This window comes from Pseudoliparis swirei, chromosome 11, assembly GCF_029220125.1.
Source record: "Pseudoliparis swirei isolate HS2019 ecotype Mariana Trench chromosome 11, NWPU_hadal_v1, whole genome shotgun sequence".
In the NCBI taxonomy this organism is placed as follows: Eukaryota; Metazoa; Chordata; class Actinopteri; order Perciformes; family Liparidae; genus Pseudoliparis; species Pseudoliparis swirei.
Genome location: NC_079398.1, coordinates 4,595,158 through 4,612,851, shown reverse-complemented (window position 1 = coordinate 4,612,851; position 17,694 = coordinate 4,595,158). Strand labels below are relative to the sequence as shown.

At 45.0% G+C, this 17,694-nt stretch overlaps 1 protein-coding gene across 1 annotated transcript in view; it reads right to left on the bottom strand.

Annotated features, from left to right (window-relative positions):
- Window positions 1-5,489: 5,489 nt before the first annotated feature.
- The window catches only part of msrab (methionine sulfoxide reductase Ab), a 57,817-nt gene continuing 45,612 nt past the window's right edge, over window positions 5,490-17,694 (bottom strand). The window contains exon 5 of the mRNA XM_056427087.1: window positions 5,490-5,860. Coding sequence (XP_056283062.1) covers window positions 5,856-5,860 — 5 coding nt within the window. The 3' untranslated portion in view covers window positions 5,490-5,855. The remainder of the gene's footprint in view (window positions 5,861-17,694) is intronic.

The following is a 17,694-nucleotide window of genomic DNA, read 5'->3' as shown; positions in this document are numbered from 1 at the left end:
CCCTCTTTGGCAGACGGCCCGCCCTCCCCGTCCAGCACCAGAGGGGAGAGAGGCACAGGCGCGCAGAGATCCGATTGGATGACAGGGCCTGTCACTCACGGAGACAGATCCCCGCCCCCACGCGTCCCTCCTCCCATCTGCAGTTGGACTCAGAGAAAGTTTGAGGAAAAAACCTTTAAAAATACAGACTTGCACAATGATGAATATGCCAACATGGCCTGGAGACGAATCTCGTGATGAAGAAAAAAACAGGAAAGCAGTCGACATGAAATTCTAATTAAAGAAAGGACAACTCCATGTCTAATTGTGCAGATGTACAGTAGTTAGATAACGTGGTTGCTCAACGGTCCGTGGGTGCCAGGCTGTTGGCCTGTGTTCACCAGATATTTCACAACCACGCCAACATCTCACCAACTCTGAACTGAGCAACTTAAAATCGTGCGTGAAATGATGTGCTATTATAATGATGTCAAATGTGATATTATGCGACCTCACATGCAATAAAAAGAGTTGATTCAATATAATAATAATAATACATACAATTTCTATAGCGCTTTTCATAGTTCTCAAAGACGCTTTAATATATAATATGACACACTATTTTAAGACGATGACCAATTACACTATGCGTTATTGTCTTCATGATAGGCACATAGGCAAATGGGCACAGCTGGAGATATCCTCCCCATTATGCAGAGGTTTAACAGATGTTGAAGTCACTGTCTTCCTCCTGGTAATCCCCCCCCCCTCCCTCCCTTCAGCCATCCCCCCTTCTCCCCCACAACAGTTGACCCTGTATGACGAGTCACTCACTTTTAGAGCGAACCACAATACTGAACCGTGAGACAGGACTTCAGCCCCCGTGCTATTCTAAAGATATATTGTGTGAGCGGTGCAGAGTATCCAAACAAGAATTTGACCTTAAATATCTTTTTTAAATATGTCAAGGGGGAGACAAATACTGCACTAAATTCCCCAGGTCTGGTGGGAAAATAATTGTCGCTGTTATTTGCTGATTTAGCAAACTGGGCTGAATGGCAACTTAGTTTTGAGGAGACCTGAGGAGATTTTTATATTTACTTCGAGGAACTAGGAGCTATTTCTAGGATATCAAAAATGCCAACGGAGTGTTTTCCTCCCATGACAGCGCTCGTCTGCAGATTCCAGAGTTTTCAGTGCGTAAAATCTGTGTGAAACACACACACACACACACACACACACACACTCTCTCTCTCTCTCTCTCTGACTCTCTCACATACACACACACACACGCAGCAGTGTGTCTGGGCGAGGATCAGGTGCTTGTCGGAAAGGCCCCGGACACAATCGGGTCTCTCTTTCAATGGATGGGAGAATTCCGAGCCTGGCGTCAGTGAGTCTGCTCTCCCTCCCTCTCCCTCCCTCTCCCTCTCCCCGCTCCTCCATGCAGCTGGACGCAGACAATCAAGCCATCAACAATCGCCATGCATAATTAGCAGCGCCCCTTCTCTCTCCTCTTCTCTACTTCTCTCTCTCTCTCTCAATTACATTTACAATCCGGTATATTTCACTGAAAGGCTCAACAAAACGACGGTAAAAAACAAAACAAATAAAAATACTATCACATAATTCTAAGCCGAAACATCTGTTTCACCTCCGTGACTGAATGTGTTTCCACAGGATCTGGATCTCACCCTTTCACTCATCTTTACCTCTCACAGCACCTTCTTTCAACATATACAAAGTGTCTCTGTCTACTTCTGGTAACAACAGAACAGAGAGTAGAGTAATGAGGGTCATCTCGTGAGATGAGACAGAAGGAGGGAGGGAAACCGCCATACTGCCATGTGGAGAGGCAGTGTTGTATACAGAAGGGTATCTTTTTCATCCACAAGTGCAGGCCCATCTTGGCGGGGATAATTAAGTGGCAAGAAACACACTGAAACTTAATTCTTTGTATCCCTGGTGTGCGTCGTGCAGGATTCCTCCTCCTCCTCCTCCTCCTCCTCTGCTCTGTGTTCACTCCGTCCTTCATCAAAGACGCCACAGTCCTCTCCGGCGGCTTTGAACGGCCTACAGATCCAGAACTTTTGTTCCTCGTAACCCAGGCGGCGACATGACATTTAATGGACATAGTTGATTTGTACTGGTCGGTTGGTATTTATCTTTGAGTCTCTTGTTCAAGCTTTTGAATAATGATATTGTCTAGTTTTTAGATGAGAGGACACCCAATGTATTAAGAAAGAAACTCACCCACGGACTTCATTAATGGATTTATTCACTCAGAACAACATGTGCCCATTGTGGCGGTTCAGAAGCACGACAAACTCTATCCAACAGAACCGAGCTCTTTATGTCGATGACGCCGTGGCTGTTTAACACTCAGACACAAGGTTGGTTGAGCCAGATCTGAACACAGGTGTGATCGATTACATTACAACCCATTTGAACCTTTTGGGGATCTAACTGATCAAATATGGAGCGGACAAAATCCATTTGTAAAAACATGTGTCACTTTTCTTTGCAGCTGTAGAAAAACCCCTAAACACGTGGTCGCTTGTGACACCTGCAGGTCACTGGTCACAACGAGGACTACAAAATCGGTCATAACATTTCAATAATGCGCTCAGTCAGGTGTGAAGAAATAACCCTGCTGATGTCATGTCATCCAGGTCATCTGGACTTGGCTTCGGGACGACACATGTTTGCCGTCTGCATAACAATCTGTGCGCGCATGGTTTGGTTCCATGCAAGGAGCATTAGAACAGAGATACTCCACTTGCATCATGGGAAATGAAGTATTTCTGGAGCTTAACTCACAACAAGGAGTACAAACCAGGATCTAGATTCTTCACCAATTTGGATTTTTAAAACGAGTGCATCTCTCTCTTTATGGTCGTGGAAAGCTAAATCACCAGGGGCCGGTATTTCAAAACAATGAACTTTGGGAGCAGTGACACTTTGGCTGGTCCAACCTTTTCATGTAATCTCCCTCAAATCCACCTCTGAGGTGGGATCAGGGTAATCCTGATTTTTAGGATCAAACTGATCCAGATTTCCCACTAAAGTTTTGAAATACTCAACAGCAGTGTTTAATCTGGATAAAAGGCAGGATTGGATTACCAAATCCGAATCTGGATCTTCAGGATCAGATTTGCTTTGAAATACCCGTTTTCGGGATCTGATCAGGTTTTAATCCAATCCAGGAGGATTAATCCTGGTGGATCATTTTGAAATACCAGCCCCAGGATATTTTTGTAAAAATGTTTTTCAAAATCTAAAGTGTGAACTACTGTCTGTCACAACTACATACAACGTGGATGGCGGCTTCCGTATCTTAGTTTTGACACTTTTTAGGACTCACTTGAACATTTCAGGTAGCGTGAACAAAATCAATTTGTGTAAAAGTAGAAGTTTCATTAAACTCAGCCTCCCAAAATAACGGCAGTGATGAACATGTGACAACGTGGCGCTTGGAGGTTCAACACATCTTAAACCACAGTCTCCCAGACGTCAGTGACACAATAGTTTCCCACTGCTGGCCCTTCTCATTGTGGGAGCTTTGCTGTCGTCATTATCCCGTTGCCAGGTGGCCCTGTCTCTGTCCACGGGCTGATTTCACAGTTATAAGACCTCCATTTATTCCTGCATGGAGGCCACACAACTGAACTGCAGGTCACAGAAGGCCATAAGGGCCGAAACAAGCTGACTGTAACGTTCAGCGCAGCGGGCCGAGGCTGCCAGCTGTTGGTCACACTATTGTTTTGTCGTTTTCACCGTCCCTGCCTGGAACAGTCCGTTTATCCCGCAGCCCACCGATGAGGATACACATCTGGCTTTGTGTAAGCAGAGCGAAGGGCCAGACTCGGTGATCGTGGTCGGGGTGCCAGTTGGTGGAGGTGACGGCGAACTGATTAGTTATAACACCGTATACATCATTCCACTCAAACAACTTGGAGCAGGTTAAGAATCTGAATTGTATATGATCGCTATTGATCACTGCATAGATTTAATCAGGAGAGACATCACCGGCGTCTTCATCCTGCCTCAGACTGAGTATTTACAGCCTGACGGGGAACACGCTGCTGTCGTCCTCCACTGGATGCCCATTCATGGAAGCACCGCAGGCCCCAATGTTCTCTTTCTTAAAACCATTCCTCTGGTTTTACACCAGCAAATAAACACCAAAATAAGTGTCTGCAGAGAGCGCAGACACAACGCGCGTCGGCCGTGGTTATCCCCACGTTTGCAGAGAAGAAAGAATCTGATCCACATCCAGTCTCGAGCTTTCAGGATGGAGATACGTCTTTAAGCGTTGAGCCGAGTCAAGACCTAGCCGCGATTTGCAGATGACTACCAGATGATAACCATGATAATTAAATACTCTTGTGTAATTGCTGTTCTTACTGTTGCTTTGCGAGTGGGACATTTGTGGTGAATACAATTTAAACACGCCGAAACTAGAATTTTGACCTTGTAATTACGGACCGACTGGGTCAGTTTTCTGTGAGACCCCACACAGAGCATGGCTTTACATAAAGACACCGAACGTGTTTGAGAGTGGGATTCAGACCCTTCTTACACGTTCATGCCTCCAAATGAAGTCTGTTTTGGATGTTAAACTGCTGTTGAATATAACACCGGGTGAAACAGTAAAGCACTCGGGCTGCAGATGGATCGGTTGGTTTAAGAAACACAAGCTCGGGGGAGGAGAAGCCGGCAAGCTGCAGCGGAAAGAGACAACTGAAACGGAACGAGAGCAATCCCAAAGTGTTTCGCCAACTAGCCGACAACTGTGCAGCGACTTACTGTTCGTTCCTGCTGAGACTCCGCCCACTGTTGAGACTCCGCCCACTCCTCCTCTCCACCTCCACCTGATGGACCGTGGAGGTCTGGATGGTGGAATATGCCGACTGCCAACTCTTCATCCACTCTGTCATATTCATTGTGTTGTTCCTGTGTTTTAATGTGTGTGTCATGATTCCTTCTGGTCACATGACATCTATGACACCTGTCCATCCTGGAGAGGGATCCTCCTCTGTTCTCTCCTCAAGGTTGTTCCTGATCTGATGTGAGGTCAAAGGTCAAAGGTCAGGGATGTCTATATGTACAGATTGTAAAGCACTCTGAGGGGAATTAATAATTTGTGAAAATGGGCTACACAAATAAACTGAATTGAATTGAATTGAATGTACAACGGTAAATATATATGTGGTGCATTCCAACTGCGCTGTACGTGGAGCTGGAAAGAAAGGCCCGGATGTATACTAGATCAAACAAGAATTTCTGAGTATGAGACGTGAGCTTACTGGACGTACACCTCCACCCTGAGGGGAGCTGTGGCTCACCTGATCCTTCAATGGGGGGCTGTCGGTCAGATGGGTTCAATAATTAGCAGTTGGATGAAAGAATTACACATTTTGGCGATTGATGTTAAAGCACAGTCGGGAAGAAATAACGCAGAAGGTCACACATGCAATGTTCTCTAGAAAACCCATTTAACTCCACAATAGTCATCACTTTGATTTATTTGCCATGAGTGGAACAGGTAATGTTGATTTACATTTGTGATCAACAATTATCATTCAACGGGAAGCTCAGAGCGGTGGCGCTTTTATGAATACAGTCGTGTGATGCAGAGAAGACGTACCGCTTGACTATACTTGACGGTCTGCTGGTAATTGTTAATTCAGTAGGTAGCATGTACGACATACTGATGGAGGACATTAGTATGCAGTATGTTAGCACGCAACTATGAACACAGTGAGCGAGGGATTGAGAGGAAGACGTGGAGGAGCCTCACGAGCGCCGCTGCTGCTGCTGCTGCTGCTGCTGCTGCTGCTGCTGCTGCTGCTGCTGCTGCTGGGTTCAGCTGGTCAGGCTTCACAGAGACAGACAGAGGCCATCAGGTCCCTGGTGGGTACCTCTGCACCTGTGTGTGTGTGTGTGTGTGTGTGTGTGTGTGTGTTTCTAGGTCAAGTGAGTCCCTGACATCTAAGATGCGCTGCAGCAGTGACTTTCTCCTTCTGTCACTGCGCTTTGTTTTCTTTTAACCCTTGTGTTGCCTTAGGGTCATTTTGACCCGAATCAATATTACACCCTCCCCCCGATTCAATGTTTCACCCTCCTGTTACCTTTATATTTACTAACATATTTTACCCTTTGGGTTCAATTTGATGCCAGCAATTAAAACCTCCAGAAAATTATTAGAATTAATATTGTTTTCCAAGTTTAAGTGTGAGGCACTTTATGTTTGTTTGTTGACTACCGAAAGAACACCGACATTAAACATTGAATGGGGTCAAATTAATCCTAAAGCGGGGGGAGGGTGTAATATTGATTCGGGTCAAAATGACCCTAAGGCAACACAAGGGTTAACACTTCGTCTTTAGTCTGTCCCCACACACACACACACACATGTACGTAAAATCATATGCAAGCATGCATGAACACACACACACATACACACACGCACACACACTTGCCACTCCTCCTCATCTCTCTTGTCTCCTTCCTTGTGCTACTAATGAATTGAAACAGTGGGGACTGAGACATGATACACAGCAGATTCCCACCACACACACACACACACACACACACACACACACACACACACACACACACACACACACACACACACACACACACACACACACACACACACACACACACACACACACACACACTCACACACTCACACACACACACACACACACACTCACACACTTGCCCTTTCCTAATCTGGGTCAGTGGTGCCCCTCTTGGTCACCCCTGTAGGAGGGGGCAGTGGGAGCACAGAGGTCTGGGCTCTCAGTGACCTGATTAAAAGCTCTTACAGACCACTGAGCTCCGTAACCAATCAGAAACAACTCGCTACTGGCCCGCCTCTCACTCTGTCTGGCTCTCATATACATGTCTGCTTCTCTGCTTTCTCCCTTTAGAGTGATTTATATTCTTATATTGCACGTTTTCTGTTCACCCAACCCCCCCCCCCCTCATCTCTTTCCAAACACCAACATGAACCCTCTGATTCTGAAGCGGCTTTTTAATCACGGCGGTGTGACGTTCGCAGTAGCATGTGACGGTCATCAGGCCTCAGGGAAATTGGACACTCTGCCAGCTTGTCAGCGATGCATTGCCATATTCAGCCGGGCTTTATGGAGCGAGTCTAAATTGGCCCTTGTGTGTGTGGAACCATTAGAAACCCATCACGTTACTTAGGTTGTAGTGGTGTCGTGCGATTGTCTCCCGCTGCGGGAGTTTTAAAAACGTATTGCTGTTTTCGTGCCCGTGAACGGTTGAGGCCGCGACCCCAGAGTTAAAGAGATCATCGCGATGTGACTCGCTGTGCACCTCGGTCACTGCTGTTGTTGCTGCTCATGAGGAGCTCCATGGGAAGAAGAAAGATTGAAAATCCATGTATTGTTGCTGATAATAAAAGCCGAAGTAACAGAATCACGCGTCATTGAGAAAGAGAGTAACACGACCAGGACATGCCTATATCTGTCCATCCATGTCTGGTCTGTGTATTGTTTTATGGACACTTCCTGCTAACATTCTCTGGCTACTCTGTAATTTACTGAAAATATACTTGAAGCACTAAATTAAGAGTCTGGACAAAGTGGAGGGTCAAAGTCACTCAGGATTTCTAAAAAGGTCTCTTCCTCCAAATCCACAGAATGGAAAACAGAGGAATATGTTTAATGTTATTCGTATGGCAAGACAGAACAAAACTCAGAAATTCAAACAAAACTAATACATATATGAAAAGATATGTTCATTGTTGGTTGACCCAAATTATAAAAATATATTCAAATAAATCCCATGAACAAAACTCTATCATTTGATGCTTTGGATTGGATGCAGTCATCAAAAAGAGGCTTTCCTGGGGGTGGAGTCGTCCTGACGTCAGCACGGTGTTATAAACATACATCAGCCTAATTCATGTGAGTAATACCAGGGCAGAAATAGGAAATCAATTAATAAAAAATGAAATTGAACACGTTTCAACACTATGAAACACCATCAACCAAAGCATTGCTTCAGTCAGTCAAAGACCTACAAGTGCTCAATTAGTATTCTGTTATAGAAACACTGGAGAGTGTTTAGGCTTCTGATAAGCTATTAAACTTGTCGATGTATGACGCAATCTGGCAGCCACGGATTCTATTTGACTTTCTCACATATTTGTCATTCTTTAATCGCAACGCTCTTCTGGGTCTGAACCGCCGCTCAGACGCCTCCGACGTTCTCGCTGTGAGGAAGCAAACGTTGTCATATCTCATCACCCTCTCTCTTAGTTTCCCGTGTCTGTTTGCATACTGTCAGACTATCGTCTTAAAGTCAAGAACAATGGAAACAAAGATTTCTCAAAATCTCTCAAACCTTACTTTAAATGTTTCCTTTGATTATAAAATCATTTATTTTGGTAATTTGGATGAAACAACCTTTTTAAAAGCAGAGAAATAGTGAAGGATAGCGATAGAGACCCCGGGGTCAGACTGATGACCTCCGCACAGGGCGCTCGGATAAAGACGTGCACTTCAAACACCGATGATAAGCTTCACAGTGAAGGACGCAGAGCAGCTCCTCTGGCCCAAACAACAGATAGGCCTGACAAGGCCCAGTTTACGAGAGGTGAGGATCCGCCTCCAACTGAGAGAAGTCCCCGGTCTCTGCATTGGATTCACACAAGGCAAAAGTGGAAAAGATATTTCCCCCTGTGGGGTTTCTGTCGAGTGTCAGCAGAGGATAGCTTGGAGGATTGGGTCCAATGGGACGCCCCCGTTATCTAATCAGTGTCAACACAGTCAACAGTGGCATTTTGTAACTGAAGAGGCTTCAGCCTAACGTGACAGACGAGACAATGTTAGTGGTCAATCCAATGTGTGTGTGTTCATTGCCCTGTAATGACTGTTTAACAACCCGAGCGGCGCTCACCTGTGTCAACGCGGAGAGCGACTGAGTTAATTATTGTTCGTCAGGTTGTCTGCGAGGGCCTCGGAGAGACAGAGGGATCACAGAGGACCGGCGGAAGACCGGATAAGCCGAGCGGACGCCTTTCTGCTCGGCTTATCCGGTCTGCAGTCGATCGATCCGGAGGTTGAAGTTAAACTCTGCCGTTTCAATATCACGGCTGAGCACGAGCGACAGGGCTCGCGGTCGCCTCTAGATCATGTTGCTGGATGTTTCTGTTGGAGCCAGATGTGTGCCCCCCCCCCCTCTTGTTAGGGAGTCAGATGATTCCACCCTCCCCGACCAACAACAACACTCCAATGTTAGGCTAACCTCCTGGTGACTTTATCGCAGCATCTGGCAAACGTTAGGCTTCACCTGAACCCACCGTTTACGCTGTAATCTGAGCAGCGTTCTTACAGCTGCGGCTTCAGTGGGCAACGCTGCGCGTGTGTGTGTGTGTGTGTGTGTGTGTGTGTGCGGTCATGTATGGACTCTTGCATCTGTGTGCTCGCTGGGCTCAGCACCCCTCGTTTAAAAAAAGACAATTGCTCGGTTCAGGATGGGAACCGAAGAAGCCGGTGCAGGCGCAGCAGGGGAGCTCTTTTCACTCGCTGCACAATAACCACCCGGCGCCGGAGAACACGCCGCCCGGCTCGCCGTACCGACGCACAGCAGCGGCAGTGTGCCGCGCACGTGGTCGAGACGGGTCTATGCGTCCTTTTGTTAGCAGCGACTGATAAGGGGGGGAAGAAAAAAAAACCCCAGAGAAGACCTTTAAGACAATAATACCACACTCCCTGCACAGCTGGCATAATTTCTGAGAAGCTATTTCCTGTAAAAAATTCTGACACGGGAATAATGATGGCTTTGATTGGGCCCCAGTTAACGGGAGGCACTTCCTGTTCCTTTGTATTGGTTTCATTGTGAGGCGATGGGGTGGGTGGGGGAGGAGGGGGCGAGGCAGGGTTTGAGGGAAACAGCTGCTGGAGATGACACAGTCAAGAACATCCCTGTGACCCCCACCCCTACACACACACAGAGACACACACACACACACACACACACACACACACACACACACACACACACACACACACACACTATCACCTCTTGCATTGTTTGGTTTCAACCTGATTTCCCAACTGTTGACTCAGTTCAATCTTCTCTTAAATACCAGTGGAGCCGGTGGAGACGTCGTTTTCACAAAGTCAGGAAGCGGCCGTGAAACATTTGCTGAATTCTCGAGAAACGTTACTCGGAGATCAGCCGCCCGGCCGCCCTGACGTCTCAAAGTTAAAAACCGTGAGACTTAAATCAGACGCTGATGACCGTCGCCCGATCGAGAGCCTGGGCCGCCGTCGCCGTCCTTCAGAGTTCAGGCAGCACACGCAATCCAAATAATTCAAAGAATATTTAACCTGCAATGAAGACCAGATGGACGGGGAGGACGGGAACACTTTGTCAAACACCAATGTGCCACCAAAATAACAATAATATTATAATATGTAATAATATGTATGTATATTTATGTGTATGCGTATATATGTGTGTATGCATTCGTGTGTATATGTATGTCTGTTTATGTGTATATATGTATATGTATGTGTGTATATATGTATATGTATGTGTGTGTGTATGTATGTGTGTGTATATGTTTGTGTATATGTGTGTATGTATGTATATGTATGTATGTGTGTGTATATGTGTGTATATATATGTTTATGTTTGACATTTTTGTATTATATATCTTGTTTTATATTTATATGTCTAAACGAATAAAAAAAGTGACAAAAAAGAAAATATTATTTAAAAAAATATTATAATATAAAAATATTATAATATAAATATAATATAAAGAATACAAACATAAGCCAGGTTTGAATTCATTATTGCCAGAACAAAAGTGAGAACAAGTGAGCTGTGGATGAGGATTCAACAGCACTGATGATAAAAGAAAAAATAGAATCTAATACAAAAAAATACTCAGTTAAAACAAATATTGCTCCACTCCCGAGTGAGCGTTTCTCTGGTTTATAAAATCTGTTATGAAATGCCGTGAAAAGGTTCGGGTTGGCCTCGTCTGTTGGGTTTGCTCATTTCTAAAAGAAGTCTCACTTGTTATTCCTGAAGCAACGTTTGTGGCTCTCGAGTTAATTGTTGTACGTTGCATTTACTCATCTTTAAGGAGACCCTGCACATGCATTCGTGATTATTGCATGCACATTAACACATTTGTGCCTTTATGCATACACACCCACATTTACTATCCGAGTGAGACTTTCCATTCGTGTTTTTGCAGAGATCACAAGTTGTTCCGTTTCCTGCCACACAGAGTGTCGCTAACCCGTGTTCATGCGTTCCAGACGATCACTGGAAACCATCAGCACGACTCACAGAAAGCACAGATGATGTTTTTCTCTCCTCGACTTGTTTGTTTATCTTCATTTTGTACTTTTCTAGACTCATTTATTAGCGTCCTCTCACCTCCTTCCCTCAATACCATTCCTCTCCTCCCCTTTTTATTCCCCCGTCACTCCTCTCATCCCTCTCCACAGCAGTGGCAGTCTCTGAGGAGGGCCGATGTGAGTCCAGATGTTGCAGTAGACTGGCTGGAGACGAGGAGGGCAGAGGGCTCCCCCAGAGCCCCCTCTCCTCTCCTCTCCTCCAGCTCATGTTATATCGCTGATCCTTTGGGGTTTTGCTGGATCTCTTTGGCTTCTGTGCTTTCACACACTCTCACTCTGTCTTTCGGCTAAATATAAAAGTCCACCTCATACATATGTTTAACTACCAATCAAGAAGCAAAACTATGCTTTTATTTGTGTTCATATTAACGGCATACACTAAAATTGATGGTTATCCCACAACAACATCACTAAAGAATGCCAATTATCATTTTCTATGGACATATATTGTGCTCCAGGAGTATGTGTTGATCTATTTGGATCCCCATTAGCCATCAGATACTACAGCTCCTGTTTCTGTGACATAGAAAACATTACAACCACATCACGCGATCGTGTAAATATAAGAATGTGAAAGTCTACAAATAGAAAACACTTCTATCCCGACTTTTGTCAGACAGTAAGATCTGAGATCTGAACATAAATAGCGATGTAAATATAGTGGATACAGCAACATAAATGAACACATTGAGACGATCAGCCGGCTCGTCGTGTCTTCTCTCTCTGGTTGTTGCCGACATCTCCCGCCTCGCGACCTCTCACACCGTCCAGTGCAAAACAAATGTTGAAGATGTTGTCTTCACATGCGGCTTTATGGGTTAGGTCAGGGGTCATCTAGCCTCAGAAGACACTATCTCTCTGTCTGTGAACATCCATCCATCACAACGTCACCTTCCTCACCTCTTGTCCCATACTGCATCTCTCTCCCCCCCCTCACACTCACTGTCATTCATGTGTGTGTGTCCTGCGTCCTCTCCCCTCCCTCGAAGGCCTCGTTGGTCCTTCCCTTCAAAGCGAGCATTGATCACCGGCGGACGCACATCGACGTTTAGGAGAGTTGTAATCTGTGTCGGCGCAGCAGCAGGGGTCACACTGTGAAATCAGGCCGCATGCCGGGGCTAATTGAACTCAGCGGTTACGGCCGCGCGTCGTTGACCAGGCACCTTACTTAGCATATCTTAACGTGCAGATAAGCCCCAGTGTGTGTGTGTGTGTCTCACAGGTAATTTGAAGTAAAAATAACAAACTGAACAACAAGGTAGGCGTGAGATAAGTGGAGGAACGTGTGAGTTTAGTGGCTTCAAGTGTTATTGCTTTACGTTACGGGAAAAGAGTCCAGCTTTCAGTTTGCTGCCATAAAACTGAAACATGTTGATTCTATTTAATTAGAGCGACGCGTGATTGCCTGGCTGTTGTTTGGGAGAGAACAGGTTTGCCAAACCCGAGCTTACACAAGTCCAGAACATGCACACGCATACACATCGATCAGAACGGAGCTGGCGAGTGTTAATAAATCCTTGTCACATAGAAATAAACATAGAAGCTGAAAAAGAAACCACATGAAAACACACAGAACTCCCAGGAAACTTCTTCCCATCACGTCGTGGCTGTTTTCCTCACATCAGAGGCCGCGAAGCCACTGGACTCACTTTCATACCGGCCCCTCTCTAAATAGACTGTCCACATTGTCTTTACAGCCACATGGAGAACACAAATCCAATACACACACATTCTAGTGTACTCAAAAGATCCCGTTAGGCAGCAAATGGGCATTTTCAAACTGGCTGCCTGATGAACTTTGCTGTAATTGGAGCACGCTGATGAGCAATGTAGTCCGGTCACTTCTCGGAAATTAAGAGTGGTTTCATTTCACCAGCTGTGACCCGACATCTCCAGGATATTATGAAGAAGCAGCTATTCTGGATTTCCTGTGAGGATCAGGAGACACAGAATAAGGCCACAGTCAGGAGTTCATGCAGCTCCTGACAGCCGACACACGCGACGCAGGCCAGAGAAGCCTTTCAGTCGAAAACATTATCTGTAAAACAAAATAAGCTTTTGGAAATGATATGATATGATATCCTTTTATTTGTCCCGCAGTGGGGACATCTCAAAAATCACAGCAGCGGTGCACATCGGAGCATCAATGAAGATATAAAAGAACACAAAACACAATACTAAAAAACTAAATGCTAATACTAAATACTAAATAAACAGGAGGGAAATAAAGAAAAGTGCTGAGTAAAGTAAAGCCCTGAGTTTCCAGGATCTCCTGCAGTGTGCAGCCTGACAGCAGCTGAAGGAAAGCAGCATCTACTACGTTCTATGGCAAATGTAAACCTCCAGATAATGAAGGGCAGCGTATTGGGAACTGATCTAGGGTCTGCTTCTCAAATAAGCACGAGTCTGACCGACATGCTGACGTGTGTCCTGCCTTTGACTCCGGACCAAACTGCCGTTCTCCTGGAGTAAAGGCCGAGGAGCTGCATCAGTGTGGACGGAGACTTTAAGACATGTGTGTGCCCTCTTTCCTCTGTTGCAGTTCTCTGTGGCTTGACCTTTGACCTGGTCATCTGACCTTCCCAGTGCCGACTGCTCCTTGGTCATCCAGCTGTGAAATAGACTGTGTGTGTGTTTGTGTGAGCACATCTGTGCTGTCCCTTCACACTGAAGGAGCTCTGTGCACTTTGAATGAAAACGCTTGACAGACACATTTGTGTGTCTCCTCGTTGGGTTCCTACGTGGATTCCTCGTGGCCTATTTGCTCACACTGAAATCTGCATTGTTCAAAAGTATTTCTTCCATTCTTTATTTCCCCCAGATTCCTTGCCCCCTCTGCAGAAGGACAGAGGAACTGCATACCGGTAAGGACAACACAGTTTCCAGTAAGGCATGTGATTCTCTGGTGGGAGGCGACTGTCACAATAGCCAGAAATATGCAAATCAGTTGCAGTCAAACCACAATAGAATTACTTTGGTTATCCCAAAAGCTTACGGTTTTTTCCCGCGCACTTTATTTCTTTTCTCGTGAGAGATGAATATCAACATTTGACCCAGACTTGTAAAAGAATATTATACACAGGGTTGATTCATTCGACTTAAAGGAATGTTTAGGATTATTGTCAGACCTGATTCACGTCACATGACGCAGAAACTTGACCTCACAAATATGTCTTTAACCGAATAAAACCGTTTTAAAGGGAACTTCCTGCCACTTTGTGGATACAGTGTACGCCGTGGATGCTCAGCTACAGTGCCGAGCAAATCCTGTCCCTCCATTTCTTCCCACATCCTTCTTTCCATTTGAACTCGTCGGGTCCCCCGTACAGCACACAGGGCCCCCTTTTCGTCTCCTCCCATCCCTCGCTCTTTCTCTCCTTCCTCTATCTTTCTCTCTCTCTCTCCCCCCTGCTAGGATCCCCACAGCTGCGCGGACCAGGTGCGTTCCGCCCCGACACACGCACACTGAGACACACATACACATATATATGGACACACACACACACACACACACACACACACGCCAACGGACGCAGCAGGAAATGCCTAATACCAGTTTTAGAATGATGCCACTATGCCAGCTTGACGGGGAGGCTGCAGGATCTGTCACCGGAGAAGGCAACAGAGAGAAAGTGAGAAAGAGAGTCGTCTCTTGCAGCTGATTGGAGATGTTTTAAAAAGGAAACTGAAAGAATGAAACAGTTATTTTATGTCTAAACATTATTTTCTGGTTGTAAACTCCAGACAGTTGACACAGCTCATAGATCCTTCGCCCATAAACAGCGTCGACACACGGCCTACTTCCCTCGCCGTGGAGGTCCATAGAGCACAAACTCAATCTCTCCTGGTCCGGTGCTACACCTCTCTTCAGAGATCCTCAAGTAAAAGGGACCTCTGTCTGTGCGAGTGTGTGTGAGTGACTCTGCACACGTGTGACTTTATGTGTGGGTGGATGCACATGTGTTCTTATGAAAAAAGAAAAGTACCAGTTATTTTGGTCTGTGGCTCACCACAGCTCACACACTGCCCCGAGAGAAGAGGAGGCAAACGAGTGTGACGCAGGTGAGCGAGACGAAGGCAGACACGTATGAGTAGAACATGAGAAGAGGAGGCTGAGGAGGAAGAAGAGGCATGTGTCATCAAAGGTTACGGCAACATGTGTGTTTCACTGAGCGAGCGCAGTCGGCGGCTCCATTCCCGTTTCCTCTCAGAAACATACAACACTGCATTAAGCATCTCTCAAATGAACTTCTATTCATACGAGTTCAGAAGTATTTTATTCAATAACACAGTGAATACAAATGTGTAGACCTGAGAAAAATAGAAACATATAAGTCAACTATTTACAACTAATTATTATTTTATTCATTAATCTGCCAATTAGTTTCTTGTTTACTTAAAACTGCCCATCACAAGTTCCTAGAGTATCCGAGGGGACCTGTTTGAATGGCTTGTTCGTTCCGGCCAACCCCAAAATATTCAGTTCACTGAATACAGGACAAAGAAAACAGCTAAATACCACGCCTGAGAAGCTGGAACTTGCTTTTGTTTTCTGCATTCGTCTGTCATCGACATGATTAATCTCCTGTCCTTCAACACGTCTTTTCAAAGCCGTATTGTTGACATCGCTCATGGTTGAGTCCTGACCACAATGAAAAGGGTGGAGAGGTTTCGAATGGATTCTAAATATTAACTTCTCTCCCCAAGTGTAAATGTATTTAAAAACATTCTCAAATATGATATATGATATTCCTTTATTTGTCCCACAGTGGGGACATTTCAAAAATCACAGCAGCGGTGCACATCAGAGCATCAATGAAAATAAATATTAAAAAACACAAAACACAATACTAAAAACTAAATACTAAATATACAGGGGGGAAATAAAGTAAGCGGGAAGGAAGGACTTGTGGTTCCTCTCCCTCAGACACCGGGGATGAATATAAATATACATTTTAATATTAATATAAAAGTACCTCTGGAACAGAGTCACTTCCAGACCCAATAACTACCAACACAATGTGTGATCTGATGTTCAAATCACCCCAAACATTTTGGAGCAAAAATCCTGTTATCTGTATATCTGCCAGAAATGTCCTTCAATAATAGCAATCCACGTTGAACTGGCACGGCTGTCGTCCATCACACAGTTTTGGGCTGAACACGTGCTGTTCCCCCATCATTACGGAGCAGATGCACTGTATCCTCCTTCGTGCTCGGCACCAGCAGCGCACGAAGAACAATACAAAGACATCACAGCATCCAGATCATATTTCATATCTCAAAAGTTGGGCAACATTGGATCAGTTGACATGCTGGCTATAGTCAACATATTTGGAAAAGGCCATAACAGCTGAGCTGATGATGTCATCCGAATGATAAATGTATGATCCGACAGTGAAGCAAAGTCTCGGTTTGCAGAAACTACATCCCCGATAAAACAAATGGATTTAGTTTGTTATTTGTAAACATTATTATATTACATTACATGAGAACATTTTAATATCATTATCAATCTACAACAATTTATTCTAAATACATTTGCTCAAGAATAGTCATATTTTCTATTGTGCTACTTGCCATTTTTTTAAATGTTGAGTTAAGTATTTACTTTAAAAAAAAGTTTTAAAAGTACATTTAGATTTGAAGCTGAAGGCTTGGACATGATACGTGAAGCTGAAGATGTCGTGGTGCTGAGTGTGGAGCAGGTCAGAGGTCAAGCTGAACACAAAGGTGAAGCAGATGAAAAATCCCTTTGCATATCATTGTCATGGAAACTTAAGATAGGCCACAGCATACCTACACACACATGCATACACACAGACAAAGACACACACAATATCACACACCTTAGTGTGGCCACATGCTCACCGAAAACATTTCCATTCACTGACTGTCAGGCCAGTGTTTCCACCAGCGGATGTTTTTTGAGGCCAGTGTTTCTTAGAAAAGACGCAGAGGGCCTCCGCAGGCGGGAGAAGCCGACGTCAGCAATTTTAGAAAGCGTGTTCTGTCGGATGCTTCAAGTTCTACTTTTCTAGACCTCGCTTTGATCCAGGCCAGTTTTGTGTTTGATCGTATACGACTGATCTGCCTTCGCAGCGCACGGTTTAAAATGTATCAGATAAGAGAGAAACCACGCGCATGGCGCCCCCAAACTTGAATATACATTCATTAGAATAAAAAAGGCACTAAATCGCTACACAAAAAGTAAACCCACACACGCACACACTCCAACAGGAAGTGTGGGTGTTTGGGAGCAGCTGCATGGAGAAGCATCCGACACAGCTTC